The 25,757-nt window shown below is 38.2% G+C and overlaps 1 protein-coding gene across 4 annotated transcripts in view; it reads left to right on the plus strand.

Annotated features, from left to right (window-relative positions):
- NR3C2 (nuclear receptor subfamily 3 group C member 2) overlaps positions 1-25,757 on the plus strand; it is a 205,386-nt gene that overhangs the window by 95,962 nt on the left and 83,667 nt on the right. For all 4 annotated transcript variants that reach the window (XM_027732834.2, XM_039391008.1, XM_039391010.1 and 1 more), the window contains exon 3: positions 21,098-21,237. In XM_027732834.2, the coding sequence (XP_027588635.1) occupies positions 21,098-21,237 (140 nt within the window). The remainder of the gene's footprint in view (positions 1-21,097; positions 21,238-25,757) is intronic.

Here is a 25,757-nt window from a genome sequence, read left to right on the forward strand (position 1 = left end):
CTCGAAGTAAATGATATTGTACAGTAAAAAACCCAAACAACTGTATGGTACTGTATCTCCTCTATATGTACATATTTATATTTGCTGTTCTAATAATAATTTTAATTACATAGATATATGTATATATTGAGTCTGGACATGATCATCAAACCCATGACGCTAAGGCAAAGCAGCCTTCATTGTACACGCGATGACTTTGTCACGTAGAACCAATTTTCAAGGCCCTGTGGACATTGGTACCAAGGCATCCTAATGATCCTCCATCCAACGTGGCCTCCTTACCTTCTGGACTGGCCTTTTAAGTTGCTGCAGCAGGCTTGAGATGACTTAATTTTGCGATAAGAGATGATGTTAAAAATTACCTTGTCTCCCTCGTTGAATATACAAGTCACTTGGAAGATTTGCCTCACCAGTCATCTGCATGCTCTGATTTTGCAGTGTTATGAGATCCTCTTAGGAGCACTGTACCCAGGAAACTGTGTTAGCATGGCTAACTACAAAGTTGTTGTGATGGCATCAGATCTGATTTTTCTAGCTTCCTCAGTCTTCAACTGCTACTTCTTAGTAAGCGAGTTTGCAGAATTTTGACCTTGATTTCTGTCAGAAAAATGAGTTGCTGGTCTTTGTTCCCAAAAATAAGTCTGACTATCCAAGCTAGATTTTTGAGATACACATGTAGGTCTAAGTAGTATATTTGCATTTATCATTTAAAACTGTGAATTGCGAAGAACTGACACTATGTTGAATGTTGCATGTTTATAGAAATATTGCATAACTACTTTCTTCATGGATGCCTGAAAAGCAGTGCCCACCATGGTGACTAGGTTAGTTTTAGATGTACTCTGTTGGGAATTGAGGAAACGTTTAAAAAGAGGTAAAAATGGTGGTGGAGTGGAAGTTGTCTTTTTTTTTTTTTTTTCGCCAAACTGATATTCTCACTTTTCTAACCGTATCTCTTGATATTTGATTTCTTATACATTTCGAACATCTTGCCTGGAGGTTGTCCTACTCATTATACTTTTTTTTTTTTTGAAACTGAAAATATTGGCATTACTTACTGAAACCAATCTCAGCTCTTTCAGTATAAGATTTGCAAGTACAGGATATTTTTGCCGGCCCCAGCTCCAAACAGTTTACTTAAGTATCAGGTTGTTAATACAAACCCAACAGGTGCTGCCTCTGAATTATGGATGATGACACAGTCACTTTAGTTTGAATAAAGGTCTGGGATAAAATGCTTTGGGTTATACACAAAAGTAATCTTCAGCAGGCAACCACAAATGCCAAAGACAGTTTTTTTACTTTAGTGCAGGCATTGCGTATATGATTTCTGACTTAGTTGGGAAGAGGAAAGAGTAGCTCCGAGTTTTGTATTTATATGAAAATATCCAGAAGAAACCTGTGAAACTGTATATGAACATGTAGTGCAGTATATTCAAATTTAATGATGACACACCTTAGCAAAAAGGTCAATGAATACAACATTTCTTATTTCACCGTAGCCAGGATTTTCAAGATGTTGTTGCTGATAAAAGAGAATAAAACTTGAAGGCAAGTTTCTGCCTCAAATACACTTATCTTTGAAATAGCGTAATGTGCCAATTCTGCTCTTAAAGGAAAAATAGTTTACATTCCTGACATCTGAGCCCTTTAAATCCTACCCAAAGATGTGTTTAGCATGCTGAAGTGTAGAGGAAAATGTCTGAATCTTGAGAGAAAAGCTTGAGGAAATAAGGAAGGGAATACAAACTAAGGCAGCCACAAGGGAAAAACTCTTAAACTAAAAGCTTAGAAGTGAGAAATATATGTAACTCTTCTAGTCTACTTAACAGATTGAAGTTGAATGCTTAAATTATGCTATAACACTGCAGAAGAGGTAGTTCAATCTAAAATAATTAACAGATACTGACCAAATACTGGGGAAAAGTTTTAAAAGATTTTGTGACTTCATCCCTAGCCATAATAGGGAGATGAAAAGAGAGCAAAGAATTATTTGCAATCTGTGAAATCCCCTCAAATAATTGGAATATTAGCTATAAAAGGAGTAAACATCCAGTGGAGAGAAGGGCTTTCTTGCCTGTTTCGGTCCATATATAAGTTTTCAGAAAAACTTGTACAGAATTACAGTTAGTGCTTGTAACTCTTGAATGGGACATTCAACCCCTTTCTCAGTTGAACAGACACATTCAACTTTTAGCACTTGCAGAAATATTCTGCATATCAAGATAGCATCCTTGTCAATTTATACACAAATGTCTTCATAGAGCACACACAGAGCAAACAAGTGATATCTCTCTCCTGGGGAACCAGTAGTCCTGTTTTGTGCACGTATTGACGGGCTTGTTTGGAATGTCACCAAATGTATTTAATCCAAAGTAAAATGGAGTTTTGCCATGGACTGTCATGAACTTTTACAGATTTGGTATTTAGCATCCTTTCAGATCTGTGAATCTCACTGTTAGGGAAGGAAAAAAAAAAATAAAGAAGACCCTACAAATTTCATGAAGTATGCATTGTATAAAGGATAAATGATTATAAGCATATGGTACCTTTCCATGAACAGACTTGCATAAGCACAAAACTTTCTTTAGAAGTAGCCTTGGAAGCATGTAGAGCTTCCAGTATATCATTTTGACCACTAAATTAGACTATCTCCCCCCCCCCCCTTTCCCTTCATGTTGTGGTAAAATGGTAAGAGATAGGACCAGATATACTCCTTAATTTCTTTCTTCCTTAAATTTTCCCTCTCTTCATCCAAGAAATTTAAGGGAATCATTGTTAAACACTGATACCTGTTTTGGCTCCATTATGCATAAAATGTGAAGAGATTGCCTTCAGCTGAAAGGCAAAAAGCTAGAAGATTATTAAAAAATATAGGAAGAGAATAGCTATATAAATAAACTATATGGTTGTACACTAAGGAGCTGATCACACAGCTCAACATTAATTTTGTCTTACTGGGAAAACCAGGAGAGAGCAAATTTTTTTATTATTATTTTATTCTTCTAGGGTGGTATCTGTATGACCTATGCTGTATTTCATATACATTCCTTGTAGAGAATTAAGGAGGTTTGTGGTGAGGGAGGATCATGCATGTCATTTGTCCTCTGCTCTGTTAGCTCCCCTCTGGAGGCTGGCAGGGAACTGTAACAAAACTCTAGAGCAGCTCAGAATTTTGTTTCTGTATCTAATCTGAGGCAGTTTTGAAGCTGGCCCTAACAGGACTGGAGTTAGCAGCATGCAGCAGCTGTAAATGTCATACTTTGACTCTGTTGCTGGGCTAAGTCTCGCTGTTGCCCATTGTTATTCTTGCATATAATTTTGGTTTTAGGTGGTATTGTTTATGAGGACATAGAGAAGAGAGGTGGGAGACAGAGAGGGAAAGAAAGGCTGTTGGACTGTCAGCCTTAATGTACATAAGTAAGCTCGTGAGGTGTTGGATCCCTAGAGTCATCCTTGGAGATCTGGACATGTGGGGGGGTAAATGTTAAGATCAAGTGTGAGCAGCAAGTTAACAATGAAGTGTTAGCAATTTACAACAAGGTTTTTCCTTTATGACATTTTTGGGTAGTGTGTCCTCACACTACCCAATGGTTATTTGCATGCTTTGTTTCAGGAAAATGTTATTCTGATAAATTCACAGCAGGGGAGGATGCTGCAAAATAACGGGAGAGCTTGAGACAGGTAAACATGCCAGACAGTATTTCTGATGGGCTCCATCATCTTTTATTTTCCAGGAACAAATGTGTGGGATGCAGGAGTATTTTAAGCAACAAGCTCATTTGGACTAAGAAAACTACATGTGTTTGAAACAACTGGGTAGACAGTAATTTAAAAGGTGATGTTCAGTAACAATTTGACAGGTCGTGCTCTAGTGTCACTCATCAATCTGGTAATTAAGTTATGAAATATTTTTTGTATTTTGTCCAAACCTGGTTAGAATATCAGATAAGATGGCTTCTTGGGTACTTTTAATAAGGAAATTGCAGAAAACTGGGAATGAAGGGCACGGCTTCAAGTATTACTGATTGTTTTACATGTGTAAATTTCTCAAAAGACTTAAGGAGTGCAGTAATACAGAAGTGATGTATGTAATCTATCTGTACTATCAGTAATAACCAGAGCACCTCAGAGCACTCTCAAGAGTTTAGCAACTCGCTGGTTGATAGAGTTGATTGACCAGGACAGGTTTGCCATATTCCCTCATTCTCCCCCTCTTTTTTCCCTCTCCTCTGCTTAGCATAATCAGGAGAGAATAATTTTGCCACTTCTTCACTTAAATAATTTAAAATTTTCTCCGTTTGATAGAGGAGGAGTTTCAGCTTAGGAGTGCAGAGTTATTTCCAGTAGTGTTGAGGATGTGAAGGGAAGCTGTGGCAGAGATTCCCTTACAGGAGAAGCCACCTGGAAGTAGCACTCAGTCCCTGCTTCCCTGCCAGTCTTCAGACTCAGTGGAAGCGTATGCGTGCCTAGGGTAAAAGGGCACAGAAGTAAGAGATGGAAAGATCTGCAGGACTGTCTCAACTACATTTCTGTCAATGAGACATGGTTTCCTATAATACAATCTTAAATCCTTTCTTCATTAAAATTTTAAACCACTCAGCTCCAGAGTAAAATGCTTCGGTTCCTCTTCTCCTTAAAAAATAATGTGCATGTGTCTACTGAAATTGCATTGTTATATTTAAAAATACCTTAACAGGCTGCTTTCTAATGAGCAGTTTTTTTCTGGTAGCAGTGCACTTTTTCTAGAGCAGTGGAACAGCTCATAAAAAGTTAATTGGGGTGATGGCTGTACTTGTGCACTTGAGTAACAGTCTTGGTGGATAACTTCTCAATCATGTATACAGGCCACTGTAACCTTATCAGGAACAGCAAAAATATATATCAAATTTTGAAGAGGAATAGGAGACACTGACAAAATTTGCCATCTAATTCTAATTAAGTATAGAGCTGAAGTGTATTTGCTTAAGACAACAATATCCAAAGTAATACATATTTTTTCTGTAAACTTTTTTTTCCATGACATAATGCCCATTAAAATAAATTTGGACTAAGTTAAAATGTTGAAGCCCTTTCTTTATAGATAAGATTTTGAGTTTCTTTTATATCATCTGGATTTCAGCTATTTAGTTTATCCCTGTCATCTCTTTCACAGCATTGGAATTTAAATATGTATATCATGTTTTGTTAATAGTATGTCAGTGAATTGAATTACTCTATTTTTAATGAAAGCTCTTCAGGTTTAATGAGTAAAGAAACAATGTAGAGTATAATAACCCAAGACTTAATATTTTCTTGATCACAAGTCAAGCCTTCTATATAATTTATTAAAGTAGCATAATGTCCTTAAATTTGAGGTCAAGATTTTGCAGGCTTAGCAGAGATTTTTATGCATAAGGGAAAGATGAAACTTCAAAAAAATATTATTTCAGCAGTTTCATAATTTAGGATTGTGACCTCATGCTCTAAGAATAATTATGGCACATTATGATCAGCAGTTTATCAATATTCATTCATAGACTTAGACTCTCTTCATACCATAGTTTGTAGGGTGTTTTTTTTCTCTTCATGCAACCGTAGTAACTTTAAAATAGTTAGTAAATGCCTTTAGGAGCACAGCCAGTTGCATTATTTGGGGGTTCTGCTTTTAGCAGTATCTACAACATTTATGAAAGCCACTTTTATTCTGTTCTTTTCCTGAATTTTAATGTAGTTGTTATATCTTCTGCTGCCAGGTGGGACCAGTGTTTTTAAGGAGCTTTCACAGTGATCACAGGCAGCCTATGGCTGCCTGGTAAAACCTTACCAACTCTGCTTTCACAGTGGCCACCATGAATTTGCTGTGGTTGCATGTGCGATTCCTGCGAAAAACAAGGGCAGGGGAGGTTTGCTGGTGGTTTATAATGGCAGAAAAGGCATAAGAACAGACATGAAGTTCTGTGGCTGCTTAAAACTAATCTGTGGCTGTAAATTCAGTGGTGTTGCATCGGTCCGTAATCAAAATGATCAAACACTGAGAGCCAGCTACAAGGAAATGCCGAATTGATGGAGTGCACCAATTTATTAAAATTTCTATCTAGCATCTCTAATGAAGCATTAAACAAAGTTTTCCGACCTACCCAGCCAAGAACAGCAGGCAGCAAAATAGCATGGACTCTTCTGTCTGTCCTGTAAATACCGTAAAGAAGGGCAGCAGGTGCTTGTGGTAATTCTGCTGGAGTAGCTGGCCAGAGAGCACCACCTGGCCTGACAAAAGCACAACTGTCTGCAGGCATCAGGGACTAGAAGATGATTCCTCAGGAGCTCAGGGTGGAGAGATTCAACTCTACAAAAACAGTAGAGCTCGTGCTTTAGAAAATGGTGTCATCGTTCACTTCTTGCAGGAAAAAGAAACTTCTACCTTTACTGGAATAATTGTCAGCAGACTGGAGGTTTGTTTTGATTGAGGAAGAGCTAATGCAATTTTTCAGCCAAGGAAATCTTAGAAAATTTTAGAATAAAGGCCTGTACATTTTCTTTGTCAAGTAAATCAAGGCCTGTAACACCATCAATCTCAAGGGGGTTTCTTTAGGATTCGGTAAAATTCAGCCGTTTGGGCAAGCTCTTGAATTGGCAACTTTGGTGAGTACATTCAGTCAGACCAGAACATCACAGCTTTCCTCTGTCAGAAAGACACGGGGCTTTTTCCCTGCCCTGATCTGCCTTGGTGTCTTGTAGGCAGGGCTGCTTCTTGACAAGTTTGATGACTGCGATAGGTGAAACTGCCTTCCGTGTCACAGGGTTCTTGGAATTTTCAACTTCAGGCGGTTTTGCATCAAACCAATGTTGCGCAACTGATAACCTGCAGCCCACTCCATGCCAGCGACTGCAGTTGGTTCCCAAATGGTGGAAAGCAGGAGGGACTGACTCTCCAGATTATCCTGCCAAACTCAGCTTGGCCTGAGTATTATTGTGTTGAAAACTTGAGGTCCTGTGTCAGCCTCGCTCTGCTAGAAGACACCACTCATGTTGGTGGTGTAGGCTTGACATTTGTAGGCGATTTCTGCTCCTCCTGCAGCAAGTTTGCCTGAGTGCTGTGCTTGACAACACAGTCACGAAAGGGGATAACAAAAGGCAGAGCAGCATTTGCGAGATTAAAGCAGTGTTTCTGGAATGAAAGAAGCGTTGAACTTCAAACAAGTGCTTGGTATGCATTTACTTTTATTAACATTCCTCTGTGTGACTGTGAAATTTGGATAACAGCCTTGTTTCTTCCAAGCATTAGCGGGTTCTTCTTGGAGTGTCTTTGAGTCCTTCCTGGTGTAAAAAGCCTGGAAAAGATTTTAGGTGTCAAGTTCTTACAAGTGTTTTCAAATAGCTTAGAAACACTGTTTCTGTAGATACAGGAGCACAGATTTTTGAAGAAGAGGATGGACAGTGTGTTGCCTGAAGCTGCTTTCTATGGGCTCGTTAAAATCAGAATGGCTCTGAGGCAAGCCCAGGAAATATTGCTAGGATGTGTTCAAGGGAAGTCCACGTTTGGAGTGCAAAACCACACAAAAGACAGTGATACTATCCACTGCAGGCAAGCTTTTGGAAATTCAGTAACCAGACATCTATAGGTATGTGCAAAACTAGAACACTTTACTTGAGGAAAACAAACAAAAGCAGGTGAATCCGGTGAGTATCTGTGACTGATAACATGCTGCAAACAGTTAGTGCTTTCTGGTAGCAAGTCCAGCAGAACCCCAGACAGAGCCTAAGGAGATTTTTATGTAACTGAGCTGTCTGTGTGTTCCCGCCTAATAAGTTTTGAATGTCAGCCAACTTCAACTAAATTTGACAGTGGGTAGCTATTACAGCTATTCAATTTTAGCTGTTATCTCTTACCAGTTCCATTAAAAGAAGTGACTGGAAGGAGGAAAGGCACCCAATTAGTGGCCCCACTAAAGGAAAGGGGCTAGTTAGCATTTTTCTCCTATTAAACGTTGCAAGCAGGGAGGAGAAAGACTAAGGAAACAAGGTTTCATTATTCCTGCTCCTGAATTAGAACTTAATAATTTTTAAAAATTGCAAAACCATTTTCTTCATATACTTTGTAGCTCAGCACTTGCTTTATTTTGTGTATATTATTGGGGAATACAGAAAGCAAATAGGGAAGTAAGAAGTTGTAAGTCTCTTACTGCTTCATGACAGTGGTGGGCTCCCATGGCAGGAGTTGCATGGAATGAAGTGGTCTGAAGCCTGAAGGTTTGCAAGTGGGGATAGTGGGGACTTCTTGGACCCTCCAGCCATGTAATAAAATTAAGTTACACTGTAATTGCTGCAGCATTTGAAACTGTGGGTGCTCAAAGCTTACTCTTCATTGAGTCATCTTTTTTCTTCCCCAAGTGCTTATTCTGCATATTCCACACCTGTTTTTAGCAGAAATAATTTTGATGGCTACAGGAGGGAAAAAGAAGCAGATTGTTTTAGAATAGGCAGAAATTCAAAGCCAGGTTGAATAGGGCTTTGAGCAACCTGGTCGAGTGGAAGGTGTCCTTGCCCATGCCAGGGGGTTTGGCACCAGATGATCTTTAAGGTCCTTTCCAACCCAGTCCATTCAGAGGTTCTATGAAATTAGTTAATGAAGCAAAGAATGTATGTCATCAGCTTCTTTCTCTTTGGTTTTAATTGCGCTCCGTGTGGGACCAGTTGTGTCAGTGAGTAATATTTGTGGTACAACAATAAATGTAAATATTGTGGTCCTTGCTAAATGAGATTGAAAGTCTGTGCCTCAGGCTGCATAAATGAGTTCTGGGGGGTGATGGTTTAGCAAGTAATAATGTTTGCTCACTCTGCTATACACCTTGATTTCTATATAAATTGTGTAAATTTATGCATAAGCACATAATTATGCACACTTAACTGCCAGTTTGCCTCTACAGTAATGTGCTTTTGCTCATAAACAGTTAAACATCCTTTTCCTGAAATGGGAGGAATGGTGGTGTTTTTAATTATTGTACCAGCTCTTATTCCCACCGCAGTTAAATTCAAGCTGCCTTCCAAAATCAAGGCCTGCTATATGTTGCAAGAGAATTTTGACAGTATGTAGCAGAGGATTTGGGAGATGAACTGGGGCTGTGTTAGTTGTAGAACATAACTTTCCTGGTCGGTATTTTGCTTAGTGTTCCCATTTTCCTTTAGTTTTTGCTATATGGATTTTGGCTATTCAGCCAGAGAGAGTGGTAGGTACAGTACTGTATATCATTAGTATGTGAGCAGTAGAGTGAATTTCAGCTGAATAAAAATGAATTCTTTGACTTGCAATTGTGAACGTTTCTAGTTTGCCTTGACAATCCTGTCAAGACAAATTTGAACTTTGTCAGCAATTGTGATTGCTTGTGGGAGAATTACCAAAAGCCTTTGCTCTAGGTATCAGTCAGTGATTGCAGCCCTCGTCTGCTATTTGACCAAAATTTTCCATGGCACTCAGCAGGCTATTACTTGTCACTCTGACATATAATGGAAGAGTATTTTAATTGATTTAAAAGTTAAAATTTATAGTTATTTATTACAGTATAGCTGTATTACATGTCAGCAGTTACGCTTGCTGTGAAAATAGGGAAAGAGGAGTTGAAAGGACTCGGGGTTTAGAATATTTTAAAAACATGTGCAGTTGAGTTTACCTTCCACTTCTACAGGCTATCAATAGAATTTTTATTTAGTTAACGGGAACAGAGTTTTCCTATTATGTAATACTGTGGATTTTAAAAGGGATTCTTGAATGTTAACTGTGCATCTAGTTTCTAAAACTGTTTCTCCCATGTGCAATTCTCCACTTTCATAGTGAACTCTGAACAACTGCCTTTTGGATCTAATGCTGTTTTGGTTTATGACCTAAACCATTCCTCTGTCATGGTCTCCAGGTGTCTAAAATAGGTATAATTATACCCAAATTGAAGGGTTATGTGAAATTAAAAATTGTGAATCGCTCTTAAGGCTGTACAGCATAAGTGCTGTTGGTGCATTTGGAGGTTATGTGTGTGCTGGAGTGTGAGATCAGATGCTCTGGCAATACTGTCTTCCTGATTGCTCTTGTGGATGCAAGTGTCTTTCTAACTGGTGATGATTAGTCTAAAGAGTCTTTTTCTGTGTGTCCATTTCAAAACAAGCTCTTTGGCAAGAAAGTGAAGAGAGGAAGGCACCACAATGATGAGTGCCTTGCATCTCTCTTCTCTCCACCCTGCTTATCATTCAGCTTACCTGGCTTTCTAAGTTAAGAAGAAGGATGGAAAGAATATCTGCATTGCATCTACAAGAATAGGATGGGAAATGGGGCTGTTGGATACTCATTAATGTACCCCTCTTTTGGCCTATACTTCCTGACCCTCCACATAAACTAGAGGCAGGGGAAAACGGGGGAACTTGAAGTGTCCAAATAAATGTGGTAATCAACAATATCACCAGGAACAGGATTGACTGTACCTTGGTGTAAATAGAAGAGTAAGGATCTCTGCAAATTGACACTTTATGTAGTGGAGGTGGCACAAGTGAGAAGTGATGTCCCTGTCTGAACTGGAGCTGCTGCTTGCCATGTCCTCTGCTAATCACAATTTTTAAAAGCAGATATGAAGCCCAAGAAGGCTGTTTCACCTGTGACAAAATTCACAGGTTGGATTGGGATCATTATTATTGGAGGAAATCCAATTGCATCCTGTTGGTAAGCATCCTGAGAGCCAGAGAGACTGGGAAGGGAATCAGAATATGCTGAGTTGGAAGGGACCTTTAGCCCTGCACAGGACCATTCCCAAGAGTCACGTGTGTGCCTGAAGGCTAGATTGTGTTTACAGTAGGCACTGGCAGAGGCCACTGGAGATGTAATTGGCCGAGCAAAGAAGCCACAGTCAGAAAAATGAAGGATTGCTGCACTAGGGCCAGCTTCACCACTCGCAGAGATAGGTCTGCCAGAATACCCATTCCTATCCCATTTTTCTTTCTTTGCTTTTTCTCCTTATTCCAGAAGCTGATGGATATGAATCCCACATCTATTTGCCTACTTAATGCAGGTGTATCCTGCTCACAATAATCTTGCAGATTCCCCAAACATCATGACTGTTTTTTATTACACTGTCTAAAGGTAGCAAAAGCCCATTAAGGGAACAAGAGGGGAACAGTAATGGAGACAGAAGTGGAAATTGCTCTGGCTTTTCTACCTTATAGTTTTAGGAGGATATTTGGGTTGGGCTGTGGGACCAGGAAGGTGGAAAAGACAAATTTCCAAACTACCTCAGTATCTGTGTACCTAGAGCTGCAGGAGTTGTCTTATTTCTTGTATCAAGTGATAGTTGTATGCATTAAAATGCCATGAAAAGGTTGAATTTCTTAAAAAATGGAAAAATGTTAGTGAAAATGAAGCCTTCATTATTTCAAATAGAGGTTTTAGAAGTGACAGAAGATGTTTCAAAATAATGTGACTATTTGTCTTTTAAAATATCTGTTAATCAGAGATGGTGGTAAAATTGGGGTTTGTCTCTTACTGTATCATCTGAAACAAGTGCCAAGCTGGAAACTTCCAGTAAAAAATGTAAACTCTGTGCTTAACCTTATTAAGGATTATTACTTTTTGATTAGTGAGATCATCTTCGGCAGATTATTTTTTTTTCCAACCTTCCTTTTACAAATATAGACAAAACTCCCTGCATGTTGCAAGATACTCAAGTCTGTTCATGTTAGGAATTTCCCTGAAAAGCTTATATGCTCCAGTCCTATTACTCAATTCTGTGTTGGTAACTCGTACTAAATAATACTGTGAGCTGTCTGTTGCCTTTCTTTTTTTCCCTGCCTCCTGTTTATAAAGTTTAGGTTTTGCAGACTTTCCTACTTCTATTTTCGGTTCCTATGTGGTATTGTAATGTAGCAGACGCTGGTACAGTAATGCTAATACGCTTTCAACATCCATACTAATTTTGTCTTGTTGGATGGGGGGCATAAGGGAGTTGAAAGGCCAAACCCCCCATTCCATCCTCCCATTAGATTCTTTCAGCTCAAGTAATAATTTTACATGTTGCCTTTCTAAGCCTGTGGGATTGCTCTTATGAGTAAAGGTCTTCCATACTGGGGCTATTATGTGACAAGTTGGAAAATAGCCTTTGTTCCCATGGTAACCTTTTTTTTGTGCCTTGGTGCGTTTTTTCCCTATGGTTTCATGGTTGCTCTGGAGGTTTTTCTGTTGTGGTATTTTAATCCCCAGTAGACCATGGATGGCAGTTCAGTTTACTTTTTTTGCTATTATGAAATAATTTGATTTTTTTTAAAAATTATTTGATTATGGAACTCTTGTAAACTTTTTATATTGTGTGGTTAGGGCATTAATGGTGTGGTGACTTTCTCTGGAAGCAGATCATGCACTCAAAAGTTAAAACAAACATTTTGTAATAGGAAAGTATGTCCAACTGGACCAAACTGCTTCTGTTATAAACTAATATCTTTAATATAGGTATTCTTTTAGGACTTTAGCCCTTGCCCGAGGTACTGGGTAGATTTTTGTCTCTGCAACAGAATGACATTTCTTAAGGTCATTAATGGTCAATACTCTGGTCATCGATGTCATTTCAGGTTGCTGTATTAAGGGTTTCATAAAATAAACCTTCAAGCAAAGGCAGGTATTTTTAGGAGTTGCTTGTTTAGACTTTGAGGGAAGAACTTGAAATAAAGTAGTGAGCTTTCGTTTGAAATTAGGAGGCTTTTTAAAGATATGCTCTTATTAGCATCTCCCTGCTACTATGTCTTCTATGTATATTTTTCTTCTTCCTTGCTTGTTCGATATTTCTTTGTCTTAGAAGTCTTCAGTAGCAGAGCAATATAGTCACATGGTCTTGTCTTGCCTCTATCTCCTCATGGTAATGATTTCCCACTGGTGCCCCCATCCAGCAGGTGAACCTCACTTGCACTTTATGCAGCTCAAAATATTGCTGACTGATAAAGCAGCAGACTCACCAGGTAAACGCTACTGCGCTCTCCTAAGAGAGTTACCAGGATGCATACTGGTTCACGTATTTGCCAATGGTGAAAAATGGGATGGTGCTATGAAAAATTGAATTTTTCAAAGCTGTTTGTCTCCTTTTATTTGTGGCAGGTGGGCAGGTGCAGGAAAAGAAAGAGTTAAACGTACTCCCTGCCCCCCCTCAAGTAGACTTTCAATAATTAACTAGATAATTTTCCAGATAAACTGTTCCTGCCTTATCTTGCTATACATAGCAGTTTATAATCAGCACCACAAACACCAACATTGCATGCATTTAAACTGCACTAATTCTATAAGTGGACAAAATATGAAAAGTTAGAGCAAATGCACTGTGAGGCTTACTAGTATTCTCTGGCTTCCAAAGCTGAAGGCTTATTCCTGATTGGAAACTCCCTATCTAGGTTAACCATTGAATTTCAATAGATAACTATATTTATGGACTAAAAAACCTGCAGAGCAAGTAAATTTTATTTCCCTGGGGCAGTTGTGGCTTTGTACCTTGTGAGAGTAGTTAGAAGAGAAAAGAGCATTGCAGAGGAATAGTAGGAGGATGTTATACTTCTCTGATCACTAAATCAGTGGGTAAAAATTAGATTTATTTCCCTGGGAGATAAGTGCTCTTCAGTTTCAGTCCACCACAACACACTTTTGTTTATGTTTAAATTTATATTTTTCTGTAGTCAACAGATTATTTGGAGGTAAAATTTGGATAGCCAGCTATAGTTGCTACCAAAAGATTTCAGGAGAGAAGGTCAAGGAAAAGTCAAGGTTTACAGCTGGATGGAGGAAAATGCTGGGTCCTGTCAGCATCCACTAAGGTAAATGGGAACTGAAGGAGCATAGCACACTTGCTTCATTTTGTAAAATCAACATATGCCTTAAGGTTAAACTAAATACAGGAACCTGTTCATTGGTGACTACAGCACAGAACCCATCAGCTTCTATTTGCCGAATAAACATTGGAATTTAAATGCTTTTTTAAAATCCTAAGTGCATCTTTTTATATTTGCTGGGGCTTGAGAGGAAGGTTGGAACCTTTTCTATTAGTGCACGTCAGAGTTTGCTTGTTATCATAATTAAGATCCAGGTATGAAAGGTGGTGCATGACCCTTAGGCATCGCTAAATAAAGTAACTTAATGTGAAAGCTGGAGTTGCTGAGGAAAGAAACCATCCAAGTTCTCAGTTTGCTTTTTCTTAACTAAATGCACTTTCCTCTCTGATTCCTACATGTTCCATCATACTAAGCATTTCCTAAGATTAAATGTAATATCACAGCTGCTGAATTTTCTCTTTGTTGTTGTTGGGTTGGGTTTTTTTGTTTGTTTATTTGTTTGTTTGCATTTTAATTTCTTTGAAATATATCCTCGAAGTTGTAAGTGGCAAAATAAGTTTATCTTGGTGACACAGTGGTCCATTTTTTAAATTACAGTGGGTAATAGTGGAATGCAGGGGTAGTTCATCGTTAGCTGAAACAAAACAAAGGTGAGCAAATGGTAATCTAAGTATGAGCTTCAGGATCCTGAAGTTTGGGACGTTTCAAAAATAATTGATTTATAACACAAGGAGATGCTATTTTCTAGGTAAATTTTTGTGTCCTTAATTGAATTTCCTGAATATTCTACATTGGAAATGTATTTTCAATTTGTATTTTTGTTATTTATGTTATTCTAGTGGAGAGAAGACATTAAAGGAGTAATTAATTCTTTCCCTAACCACTTACATTACTTATGGACTTATACAATACTCCAGATGTCAGAGCAAGCGTGCACTGATTCAGATGTTATCCTTGGCAACTATCATCCATAATATGCACTAAAGTACATAGTTAGCTTTCCTAAAATATTTAAACCTTGTTCAAAGTTTGAGTTTAAAACTTATTGTTTGTTTGTTTTAATGTTTACTCTTAAAACCAATAATTTTAACCTTTTTTTTAAGGTTGAGGGTATAAGGGTTGGTAGTGGCCGTAAGAGTCCTATTGTTTTATGCAAGGAAACATAATTTCTTTATTGCTTTTATAATTTCTGTCTTCATCTCTGTAGGCCCTGAGAAACTCAGACAGCATTATTTACAGCTAGGTTATTTAGCAGTTTGCCAAACTTCAGAAGGTAAATGTTGCTCCTCCTGCACACAGGAGTGTTGCTGCTGAGGCTCAGGGGTGGTTTGGTTCCAGCGGTTCTTCCTTAGCTCAGCGTTCAGGAGGTCCCACGTGACTGCCTTCCCCTCCAAAAATCTGGTCGTTTCATCTCTGCACATTTTCACTTCTCTCTGCTTTCTTGGTCTGCTGACAAGAAGATTGGTTTATATACTCTGACATTTAAGAAATACCATTTTCCAGTCTGCTAATCTGCTTTATTCAAGTACTTATAGGAGAGAGCCAGGATGCCTTCCTGCAGTGAAGCTTTTTAAAAATTTGTGTTACACAAGCAGAAACTAATACTGACCAAACATTAGTATTGACAGTTAAAATGAGCAGCATGTAGCAAAACATGGGAGATGATGAAAGGCACTGGTGGAGGCTGTGACTAACATCGTTATGTAGTGGTCAAGTAATCTGTTGGACATCTTTTGACCAGTATAACATTTTCCAAATGACTAGTAGAGTTATCTTGGGCAATGAAATTATTGTTTCTATGTGAATGTGCACAAAAATAACAGAGGTAATGTGAAGAGGAGATGGTTGTGCTGTCTACTCTGATAGCTGAGTTGTTGGTGAGTTAAAGAAAGAAAGGTACTTAAGAGCTGCTAAAAGAACTGACCAGTCAAAAGGAAGCACTTAAGGACGTAAAGATTATCTGTGGAACCAAGAAAGAATTCAGGGAACTATTTGGAGGCGGTAAAGAGTATATTTCCGGGGTAGCATTACCTTCGTAATCAGTGTCTTGATTTTAGTGCCAGGTGGCAAGGAGCTGTATTGTTGTTCATAGTGGGAGTTTCTTGTCTCCTTGGGCGTGACTGACTGGCCTTCTGCATGGAGGTTGGTGAAGGCCAGGCCATGTGAGTGTGCTCCTGCAGCATCACAACCAGCTCTGCAGCTCTTGGTGGGTGGCTCTTGGTCAACTCCTGGCTGCCTCCTGACCGTCTGAACCTCCTCGCGTGGGAGAGGTGGGCCCAAGCTCTGGTCTCTGTGCTCAGCCAGACCAACCACATCCTGGTTGTGAAATACCATTTGAAATACACAGCTCTTGTTTTGGGCCACAGGGAGGTTAGTTTCAGGATTTCTGTGTGCAAAGTTAACCATCATGTTTTTGTGTGCCAGTCCCCAGTAGAAGATGACTCTTGCTGGAGGTTACGCCCCTTCAGAAATGAGGTGAGCAGGTAGAAGTAAGCTGCAGGCAGCCTTTGCATCTTGAATATCCTAACTATTCTTCCTCTTAAAAGTTGGGGCTTTTTTTCCCTGTGGTAAAAATATGATTTGATGATCTCACCTTCTTTTTTCCTTTGTTTTTGCATCACTTTATTTATCGAGGTGTACCCAGGTTCCTTCAGTTTGTTTTACTGCCAGAGAATTTCAATATGAAAAAGAAAAGTCAATGACGTGGAATTAAAAAGGACTCATCTAGATCTCATAATAATAAAACTACTTGGAAAAAATGAGTTTGGAATTCATATTGTGGCTTCTGCTTCTTTGGAGTGCTTTGTTTTATCATCAGAGAGGCATCATTTGTTTAAACTGTGCTCCTGTCTGACATCTGGTTTGAAAAGCATAATAACCTATATAATCAGCTTTTAAAATGCTGGATTATCTGTGGGTTTATTGACTCTTCTTTACAAAATCTGTTATTTCTAATTAATTCTCCATATAACTATTACTAAAGCCAACTCTCAGACACACAAATGGGCTTGATGGCAATGGCTAGTCAAGGTCAGCATTTAACTGCCAGCATTTGCACTGTTGAGGATAATAAATCAGGCTTATTCTTAATCACATACCCCACAACGTGACGAATGTTAGTGGAGCCATCTAAGCAACCATTTTACAAATCATTTAGAAGATACATTTGGCACTGTTAAACTGGTCCATGCTACCCTTGGCTGTAAAAGCATTGTGATAAAATATGTATGCTGTGTTAGATCTCCTTTGTTTGAATCCTGCAGAGTTTGTGTGTGTATGGGGATGTGTGTATGTGTTTGCTTATTTTTTTCTTTGTATTGGAAATAACGAGAGAGGCATGAAAGTAATATTACCTAATCAACCTATGGAAGCCACTGGCTTCTGAAAGTGGGGATGAGTAGCCAGCTCTATGGCACTATTTTCTATTTCTTGTGTTTTTCATTAGGAGTTTATATTGAGAGTAGCTTGCCACCCACAAGGAATGTTCTGGGTCAGCAAAAGTCCATTGTGTGAAAATTTTACAAACCCCTGTTAAATATCAGAGCAATATGTTTTAGGCACTAATTTGATTTCGGGCAAATGTGTAAATACAGTGTTTTCACTTGATCTAAATTTTAAGACTCAAACGTGCTGTGGCCCACAGATGCCATTAGATTTAGCATGTCATAGCTATTTGGCAATAGGCTAATTACTCTCCAGGGAGTCAATTGTAAAGTTTTTAATCTTTTTTTTTATGGTATTTGTTCTTATATGGACCAACTCTTGTATATTTCAAAACAGAGAATGACTCAATTACTTAAGTAACTTTGATTATTGTAACTAAACTTTTCATCTGGAGCCAAAAAATCAAACTGAACTCCAGAAAAACAGCTAAAATTAAATTAATGGAGATATCTCTGCTACAGTCAACTGAATTTAACACTGAGTTTTTTGCTTTTTAAGTGTTACCTGCCTGTAACTTCTCCCAAAAACCAGTTTACATTAGGATTACTTGATAAAAATTCATGGCGTGTTGCTGTAGAAAATTAATGCGAAGGGAAATATTTAACTTGGAGCATGCATGAAAAGCACTTTCAATGTGGGGGGTTTAGTGTAGGTTTTCTGCCTGTACATACTATAGAATGCAGAGCTAAAATGATTAATGAAAGAATTGGTTTGATAAAAGTAATGAATAAGTAAAGTGTCGTTCTGTGTCATAAACACTGGGTGTCTGGCCTTGAAATAAAGGCTTGATCACGCCTCAGATCTTGATGCAGGTCTTGTTCACAGTGGTCAAAGTCACTAAGAAAGGGATGACAGCCTGAACCAAGATAGATTTAAGAGGAAAAAGCATAACTATCCGTGTGTGCCTTGTTGAGAAATAAAAGCTTCCATGGAGAGAACGACTTAACCTGAGGTTTAGCTGTGTGATTTGAGCATGTTTTTGTGCTCAGGCTGTTATTATTTGCAGGTGTGTACAAACACCACTCTACCTTTGTATGAGGTACTGTAACAACATTTTGAGTTGGCAAATGCTCAGGTATAGCATGGATGAAAGAGGACATGAGAGAGTTTAAAAACAAGCCAAACGTTGTTCATTAGAACACAATCATAGCTAGAGCTGGCACAAGGTGGAGGAGATTTAAGTACCAACAGCTAATATAAATGTTTCTTTGCAATGAAGTATTTGAGAATTGCTCCATGTTGGATAGTCCTGTTAAATGACAATACCTCGTTTGTGTTTTAAGCTATTCCGCTTTTAAACTGATTACAAGAATGAGTTAATTGAATTTCATTCCAGAATGTTAAGTTTCCACCTGTGATGATGTGGCTGAGTAGCCGAATACATTCTTTGTATTCAAACTTTACCTCTGCCTTTCAGTTGCATTCAAGTCTTTAGTTTAGAGAAACACTGTATAAAATATGCTGTAGATTACGTCTTAAGTAGGCATTTAATAATAGTCATGGATCAACTGGTGTCTCAATGTGTCTTTTTGCTGGCTTTTTCTACCTAATAATTCTGTGTAAGTGCAATTTTGTAGGGTAGCTTGTATCTAAAAAAAGGCTCTCCCACCTTGTGCAAATCCTACATGACAATTTATTTTCAACTAAAAATAATACATAATTATATATATATGCAATATGTATATATAGAGAAGCATGTGTGTGCGTATATGTATAAAAATAAAAAATCATGCACACTGCTGTGATACCCTGGAAACTTCCATTTCTCTACAGGAAGAGCTCTCTTAACAAAATTACCTATTTTTTTTTTTAGATATGAAAAAAATACACTGACCTTTTTCAGGGTGGAAAGACTAGGAAAGTTTTTGCTAGCCTTATGAAGAAATGAGAACATGCAGCATCAAAATTACAAATCCCTGGAGACGTTTTTGTGTTATGTCAGAATGGAAATGTTACCTTCTTCAGCAAAATACTGACATATGCAATGAAAAAAAGAAAAAAAAAAAGAAAAAAAGAATTTTCAACGGTAGTTTTCCAGGTTATTGACATTTTCTCTAGAAAGCAGATACCTTTTGAAGAATTTTTTTTAATGAGAACTTAATTTTTTTTCATGCAGTAGGGAACATGCTGGAGGGAGAAAGTCCTGTTCTTTGCCTAAACACATCCGAAAGCAGAGCTGAATACCAGCACAGCCTTGGCAAATCCTGAAGAAGTTATCTTTCCCTAGGGTAGATTAATGCAGCATGCACAGGTATGACTGTGACTCGAGCTCACAGAACTTATTTTAACATAAATTTGGTGAGGCTTTCTCTTGAACAGATGAGCTAATGCCATCACCTAGCAATTATCAAGTAGTGTGATGTTATGTAATGAAAGTATAAATAGCACAAGGACTAAAACTAGTAAATCTAACAGACTAGCGAGCAGACAAGAGCAGGAATACTATTTGGAACATTTTGATTAACATCTGAACACTGTCATTTAAAAAGACACTTAGATTTGATGTTACAGTAAAGCTGTAGGCCAGGAGAGTTGCGCTCCTTCATTTGGAGTGACATTCGAGCTGTGCCCCCTGGATAAATCGCTTGGCCTCTGTATAACTCTTTAAAGGAAGTTAGAAATTTGGAAAAAGGCGAGAGTGCATACTTGAAATTTCTTAAACAGGTTCGTTGTCTTATGTTTGAATTAAGACTGCCTGTGCACTGTGTTTTCCCGATGTCTGATGGACAAATAGCCTGTGACTTGCAGTTTGAACTACTCGATTATTTCCCTATCAGTGTCTTCCAGGGTTGTTTTTGTAGTTGTTTGGCAGCGTTCAGAGGGATAATGTGTAAGAAATGTAAGAGGTCATGTTTACCTGGAGGAGAGAGGTTGTGTGGAAGGAGAGACTCTCTCCAGCCCTACGGAGACATGGGAGGGATCCAAAGCTTTCATCTCCTTCAGGATCTGGCATGTTTCTCCAAGCATGCTGATTACACTAGGGTGGCATTTCCAGTTCCTGGGGGAAGAAGGGAGGGAGGAAACTCACGGCATCTTGAAATGTGACTTGTTTTTGAAGATCACTGTCTTTTAGAGGTGCCAATGGAAAATACTTCCTAAAGCCACTGTTGGAGAGTTATGGCTTAAAAAGAGCCAACCACAGAAGAGCCCTGTCATTTAAGAAGGCAGTAGATGATTGAAGCGGGGCTTGCAAGGTGTGTCAGTCTGCAAAACTTTGGGATGGTCTGAACCTCCAGTGCTGCTTTTCTGGCACTCACAGTCATACGGAAGGGTTTTCTGCGCTTGCAGAAAGTAAAAAGGCTCCAAAACTCTATAGGAAGTAATCTGTTAAATTACAGAAATATTGGAAATATTTCAAGGACCACTGCAGTGATAAGCAGAAATATGGACAGGAGAGTGCACTTTGCTGTGTTACTTTATAAAATGGCCTTTGAGGTTTTTGTACGGGTATTCCTCACTGTGAAGGCTTCAAACAAAGAAAAGGAAAGAAAATTTATAGCTACCAGGTTGCTGCCAGAGTGGTTGGTTTATTTGTTGTTTATTTTCAATTTTAATCATCTGCTACCAATAAGTTACCACTGCCCTTGTGGTAACTTCTCACATTAACATTGATATATTATGGGTGTTGTTTTAAAACAGACAATAAAAATGTTGCACTTACTAATTAAAGCAATTCATGTATCCAACCAGGCACTGCCAGAAAGAGTTGTGGTTTCCTAATTGTTAGGTGCCTTGAGCGGTGTATACCTGTTATAAATTCTTAATTGAACTTTGTATTATGGCCAGTGTGATTTGAAATATTCATAGCTGCTTTGTTTGATTGTTTTTATTCCAGCTCTTCATTGAGAAGTGTATCAACTGGATCATCAAGACCTTCCAAAGTGTGTTTGGTGTGTGGAGATGAGGCATCTGGATGTCATTATGGCGTGGTTACATGTGGCAGCTGTAAAGTTTTCTTCAAGAGAGCAGTAGAAGGTAAGAAAACACAAAACAAAAAAATGTCAACACAAAAGAAAAGACAAAATATGCTCTGGGTTTTTTTTCAAAAAGAAAAAAAGAAATATATATATACACACATATAAATTTTTCTATGTGTTTTCTGCTATTGATAAAATTCTATGTTATTAATGTAAAAAAAAAAAGTTGAATGAACTCCAATTAAATTTGGTATAATTTATGTAGAATGTGCCAGGGTGTAATCATCTAAAAGATGCATTGTTTTACTTTAAGCCACTGCTGAATCAGGCTGCTTCTCCACCACTTCAAGGGGATTTTTGTAATTTTTAGTTCACAAAGATACAATTGATGTAAACATACTCCTACTTCTCCTGTACTGGAGGATGAATACACTTGTCTCATCATACTTTGGCAGCCTTACATGACAATGGAGTTCTAGTCTTTCCTGGGCATCTCAGTAGAAAGAAGTTAGGATTACTCAATAGTGCTATAGTACCTCTAGTAGATGTTGTCTCTTGGTGACTTGGTTTATTAGGGTAAAAGAAAATGTTTGATCTTTACAGACTTTGTAAGCCACTTCTTCAAGTGATAAAAAAAATTAAGTTTTTAATGTCTGATAAGAAGAGTTCCTGACATGCAAAGGAAGTAAAAACGGTATAGGTTTTTTGAAGTCTTTGCTGATGAGTAGGTGTTGTTACAACCACGGATGGAGCAAGACATACCTACTTACTGATTTATCTTCATGAAGAAAAACCTAGAAGGAAGAAAATAGGCTCTTAGTATGGTGTCCACTGAGAAGAGTGAGGCAGTGTGTGATGTGATTAATTTCTTCTGTAATCATTAAATCTACTGCTGATGGCAATAAGGATTTAGCTCTTTGTTAAATAGACCTGGAGGGCTTGTGCATCACTGAAGTCAAGACCTTCATGTAATATCTCTCTGTCAATCTATTTATCTATCATTGAAAGTGTCGATCTAATTGAAATGAACCTTCAAAAGTTATAAGGACATGGAAGAGGTTTCCCCCTGCTTGAAAGCACTTTCTCGTGCAGTTCTGCAATAGCTGACCTTGATGCCTTCATTCCCCAACTTCTTCCTTGAGAATTTAATTGCTTGATGTAGCACATGAACTGGAAAACCTTACTTATAGTCACTGAGTGATTTCCTCTGTATGCTTCCACACCACATCATGGGTGGGTCTTCAGACATCCATATCTAAGCTGGTCTCTGAATCATGAGGATCTGTCTTTTGGATTTATGGTGGATATACTGTGTGAAGTGACAACACCTTTTGTTATCTTCCTTCCTCCTTTCCTGCCTCCCAGGAAAGCTTTCTTCCCATTCTTGAATCACTATAATTTTAAGGTGCTACGTATCTACATTTACTGCCTTCCTGTCTTTTGATGTCTATTCTGACATGATGTCCCTATCCAATTTTATAGGAATTTATGAGAAAGACTATGTTTCCAAGCCTCAGAAGCCAAAATTGTTAGGAAAGGATTACTCTCTGTGATCAGGCATAAAAACACATTTTTAAAGCGTAATTAAAAGTGCTCAGTAATTACTAAAAGTTTACAAGTTAAGCAAAAAAAACCTCAAAAAATGAAAGACAAAGCTACCCTGTCATCCCTAAAAATGTATGATGTGTTAAAATTAATGTACATTTTTTGGAGTCATTATATTAGCATACATGTTCCTACCAGTGGTATGTGAGCACTGTGTAGACGTCTGCTTGGTATGCACGAGACTGAGCTCTTGATGCTACCACTACCGTTGTTGTTATGCAAACACTGAAGTTTTGTCTTGGCTTGCACTTTTATGTTTTTATATATAATATATATACATAAAAGTACATTGTAGGGTATTAGCCACAAAAGAACATAGCAAAAATATAATATACATTTTGGCTCCAGGTATACTGGGACTGTAAATATGAATAAAATTTTATGGAGGTAGTTTTGTAACAACAAGTTTATTGTGGAGTCATCATAAATTTTTCGGTCAGGAACATGACTAGTAAAGCACCCTATTCTGAGGTTTCCTGATTGAAAGAAAATATTTGTAATAATTATTCTGTGTCATATGTTCAGGAGGATGTTTTTAAAACTATGGTAGTGCAGAGCATGGTATAAATAAATCAAAGTGGAAGAACTGCTTTAAATGTAGATCCTGGGCATACATGTCTCAGCACTGAGCTAAAGTTGTGTTCTTTAGCAAAGGTGGCAAAAGAAGTTGTAGTCTTTCAAAAATGGCCTCCTCTTCCAATTGTTATTTAATACAGTAACTACAGCTGGTGTCATTTTCACAGAACCACAGAATGGCTGAGGTTGAAAGGAGCTTCCGAGGGTCATCTGTGCAGCCCCCCTGCTCAAGCAGGGCCACTTAGAGCCAATTGCCCAGGACTGTGTCCAGATGACCTTTGAATATCCCCAAGCATAGAAACTCCACCATGGGTCTAGGCAACTTCTGCCAGGGATTGGTCATCCTCACCATAAAAGTGTTTCCTGGTGTACAGATGGACCATCCTGTGTTGCAGTTTGTGCCCTCTTTGAATGGAGCAACTCCTCCTTTAGTCGTTGGTTTCTACTGATTAAGTGAAAGTATTATTTAGTTTAATTTAGAGAGTTATGTACTGATAGTTCTTCAAAAGAGGTGGTGGGGTGGAAGTCATGGGAGAGAGCACATGGTGTTCAGGTGGAAGGAGGAGGAGAAGTGATGTAGTTGAAGATGTCCCTACTCTTTACAAGGACCTTTAAAGGTGCATTCCAACTCACCCATTCTGTGAGTCTATAAAGTGGGGAGACAAATTGTGTCAAAAAGCATGGAAGCAGAGAGAAGGGGGATTTGAAGAGGGGGACCCCTGCACACCACTCCGTTCTTTGGGTTTGGCTAACGTCATCAGCCCACCTTGAACAGCTTTTGAGTGCCAATTCCTTTGTGCTCCTTTGAAATATTATAAAACCAAAGCGATTATAACAGAAAATAACAACTGTATTGGAATTTAAACACAAGAAACTAACAAGAAACACAAGAACAAAGAGACTACAGCTTGCATTTCCAATTATAAATCTAGTAATTGTATTCCCAGTTAATCGTATCTTGGAACTTGCAGGAAATGTCTAATGAATTTATGGGAAGGAAAGCTGTAGACCAAAAAAGTATTAAAGTGGGTTTATTGGTGAAATTTCAAAAGTAATTTCAGATGGAATTAATTACAGGGCTGTAAATTATCAAAATACAAGTTTTGGTATTAAGTAGGCGTGGACGTTTTGCTGACTGACTTGATGAACAGGAATCTGATCTGAAAAAAAGTGATTTTGTCATTAATGTAAATTTGATCTGCCTTGCAAAGGCTAAAGGCTTTAACTGTAAAAGTTTTGATAACTGGTGTCAATGCAAAAGTTAAGATGTATATATTTAGAATACATTTTTACATAGGATAATTGTATGGGGCTTTTTTTTTCTGAATTACAAATATGGCAAATCATAAAGTTATCCGAACTTTAATTTGTCATCATAATAGAGTCATATGATGAAAATACACTGTACTTTGAGGGAACTTAAAGCACCTGGCCAGTCTTGTCTTCTCTTTTTCCACTGAAGCAGCTTTCTCTAAGGAGAGTAACAGGCTTGAAGTCAGAAATCACATCTGTTCTTGCCTATGCTTTGCATTTTCAGTCTTCATTTGTTCAAGTTCCAGACAAGCATGAGGTAATCTCTCCTAAATCAAAATTTATATTGTCTCTTAAATTGCTAATCCTTTATTCTTCCTTTGGCTTGAAGGTAGGAAAAAAGGAAGGCACTTTTTTGTCTCCATATGGGGCTAAAGACTACAGTACAAATGACCATTTTCTTCCAGTTATTTTACAAATTTGCTTGGAAATTTTTGGCTACTTAAAATGGGAGAATTGAAAAATTATGTTGTATTAGTTATGGGTAAGCTTGTCCTCTTTTAAAATACAAAGATGTGATATTCAATAAACATCAGATTCTGCTGTTGATTTCTGCTCCAGGAGGTTCATCTTGAAGCTAGTTCTTCTATTTTAAGTAAAAAAAAATAGATTTCTCTTCACTTCTGAAGTAGAAACATAGTCACAGCAACGAGTTTTTTTTTTCCCCCACTTGACCTTTTGCTATTTGCTGACTTAAAGTGGGGGGTAATTTGGCTGAAGGAAACCTCAAAATCTGATCTGATGCCTCCTGGATATAGTAAATATGCTGTGCACCTCGGTGAGCAGCTGGTAACAAAGAAACCCTACCTCCGCTGGTGTTTGAACAGCAGGTTATCCAAGGGTTGGCTTTAATAGTGGGAGGGATGAAGTTTCTTGTGTAGCAATGTGCGGGGTCTCAGCACAGCTGTGGGAGCTGAGATTGCCTCAGAGATAGGGTTACAGAAAAGTGGTGCCATCTTCCCTCTCCCTTTGTGCTTGGCTGCTCTGAAAACGCAGACATGAAACAGCCTTGGCTGCAAGACGAGGGGTCCATCCCACCAGTCACCTTGCCAGGCTACGAGGCCAATCCTTGTGCCATAACCAAGA

This window comes from Pipra filicauda, unplaced genomic scaffold (genome assembly GCF_003945595.2).
Source record: "Pipra filicauda isolate LSUMZ 115617 unplaced genomic scaffold, ASM394559v2 scaffold8_size5757611_pilon, whole genome shotgun sequence".
Classification (NCBI taxonomy): Eukaryota; Metazoa; Chordata; class Aves; order Passeriformes; family Pipridae; genus Pipra; species Pipra filicauda.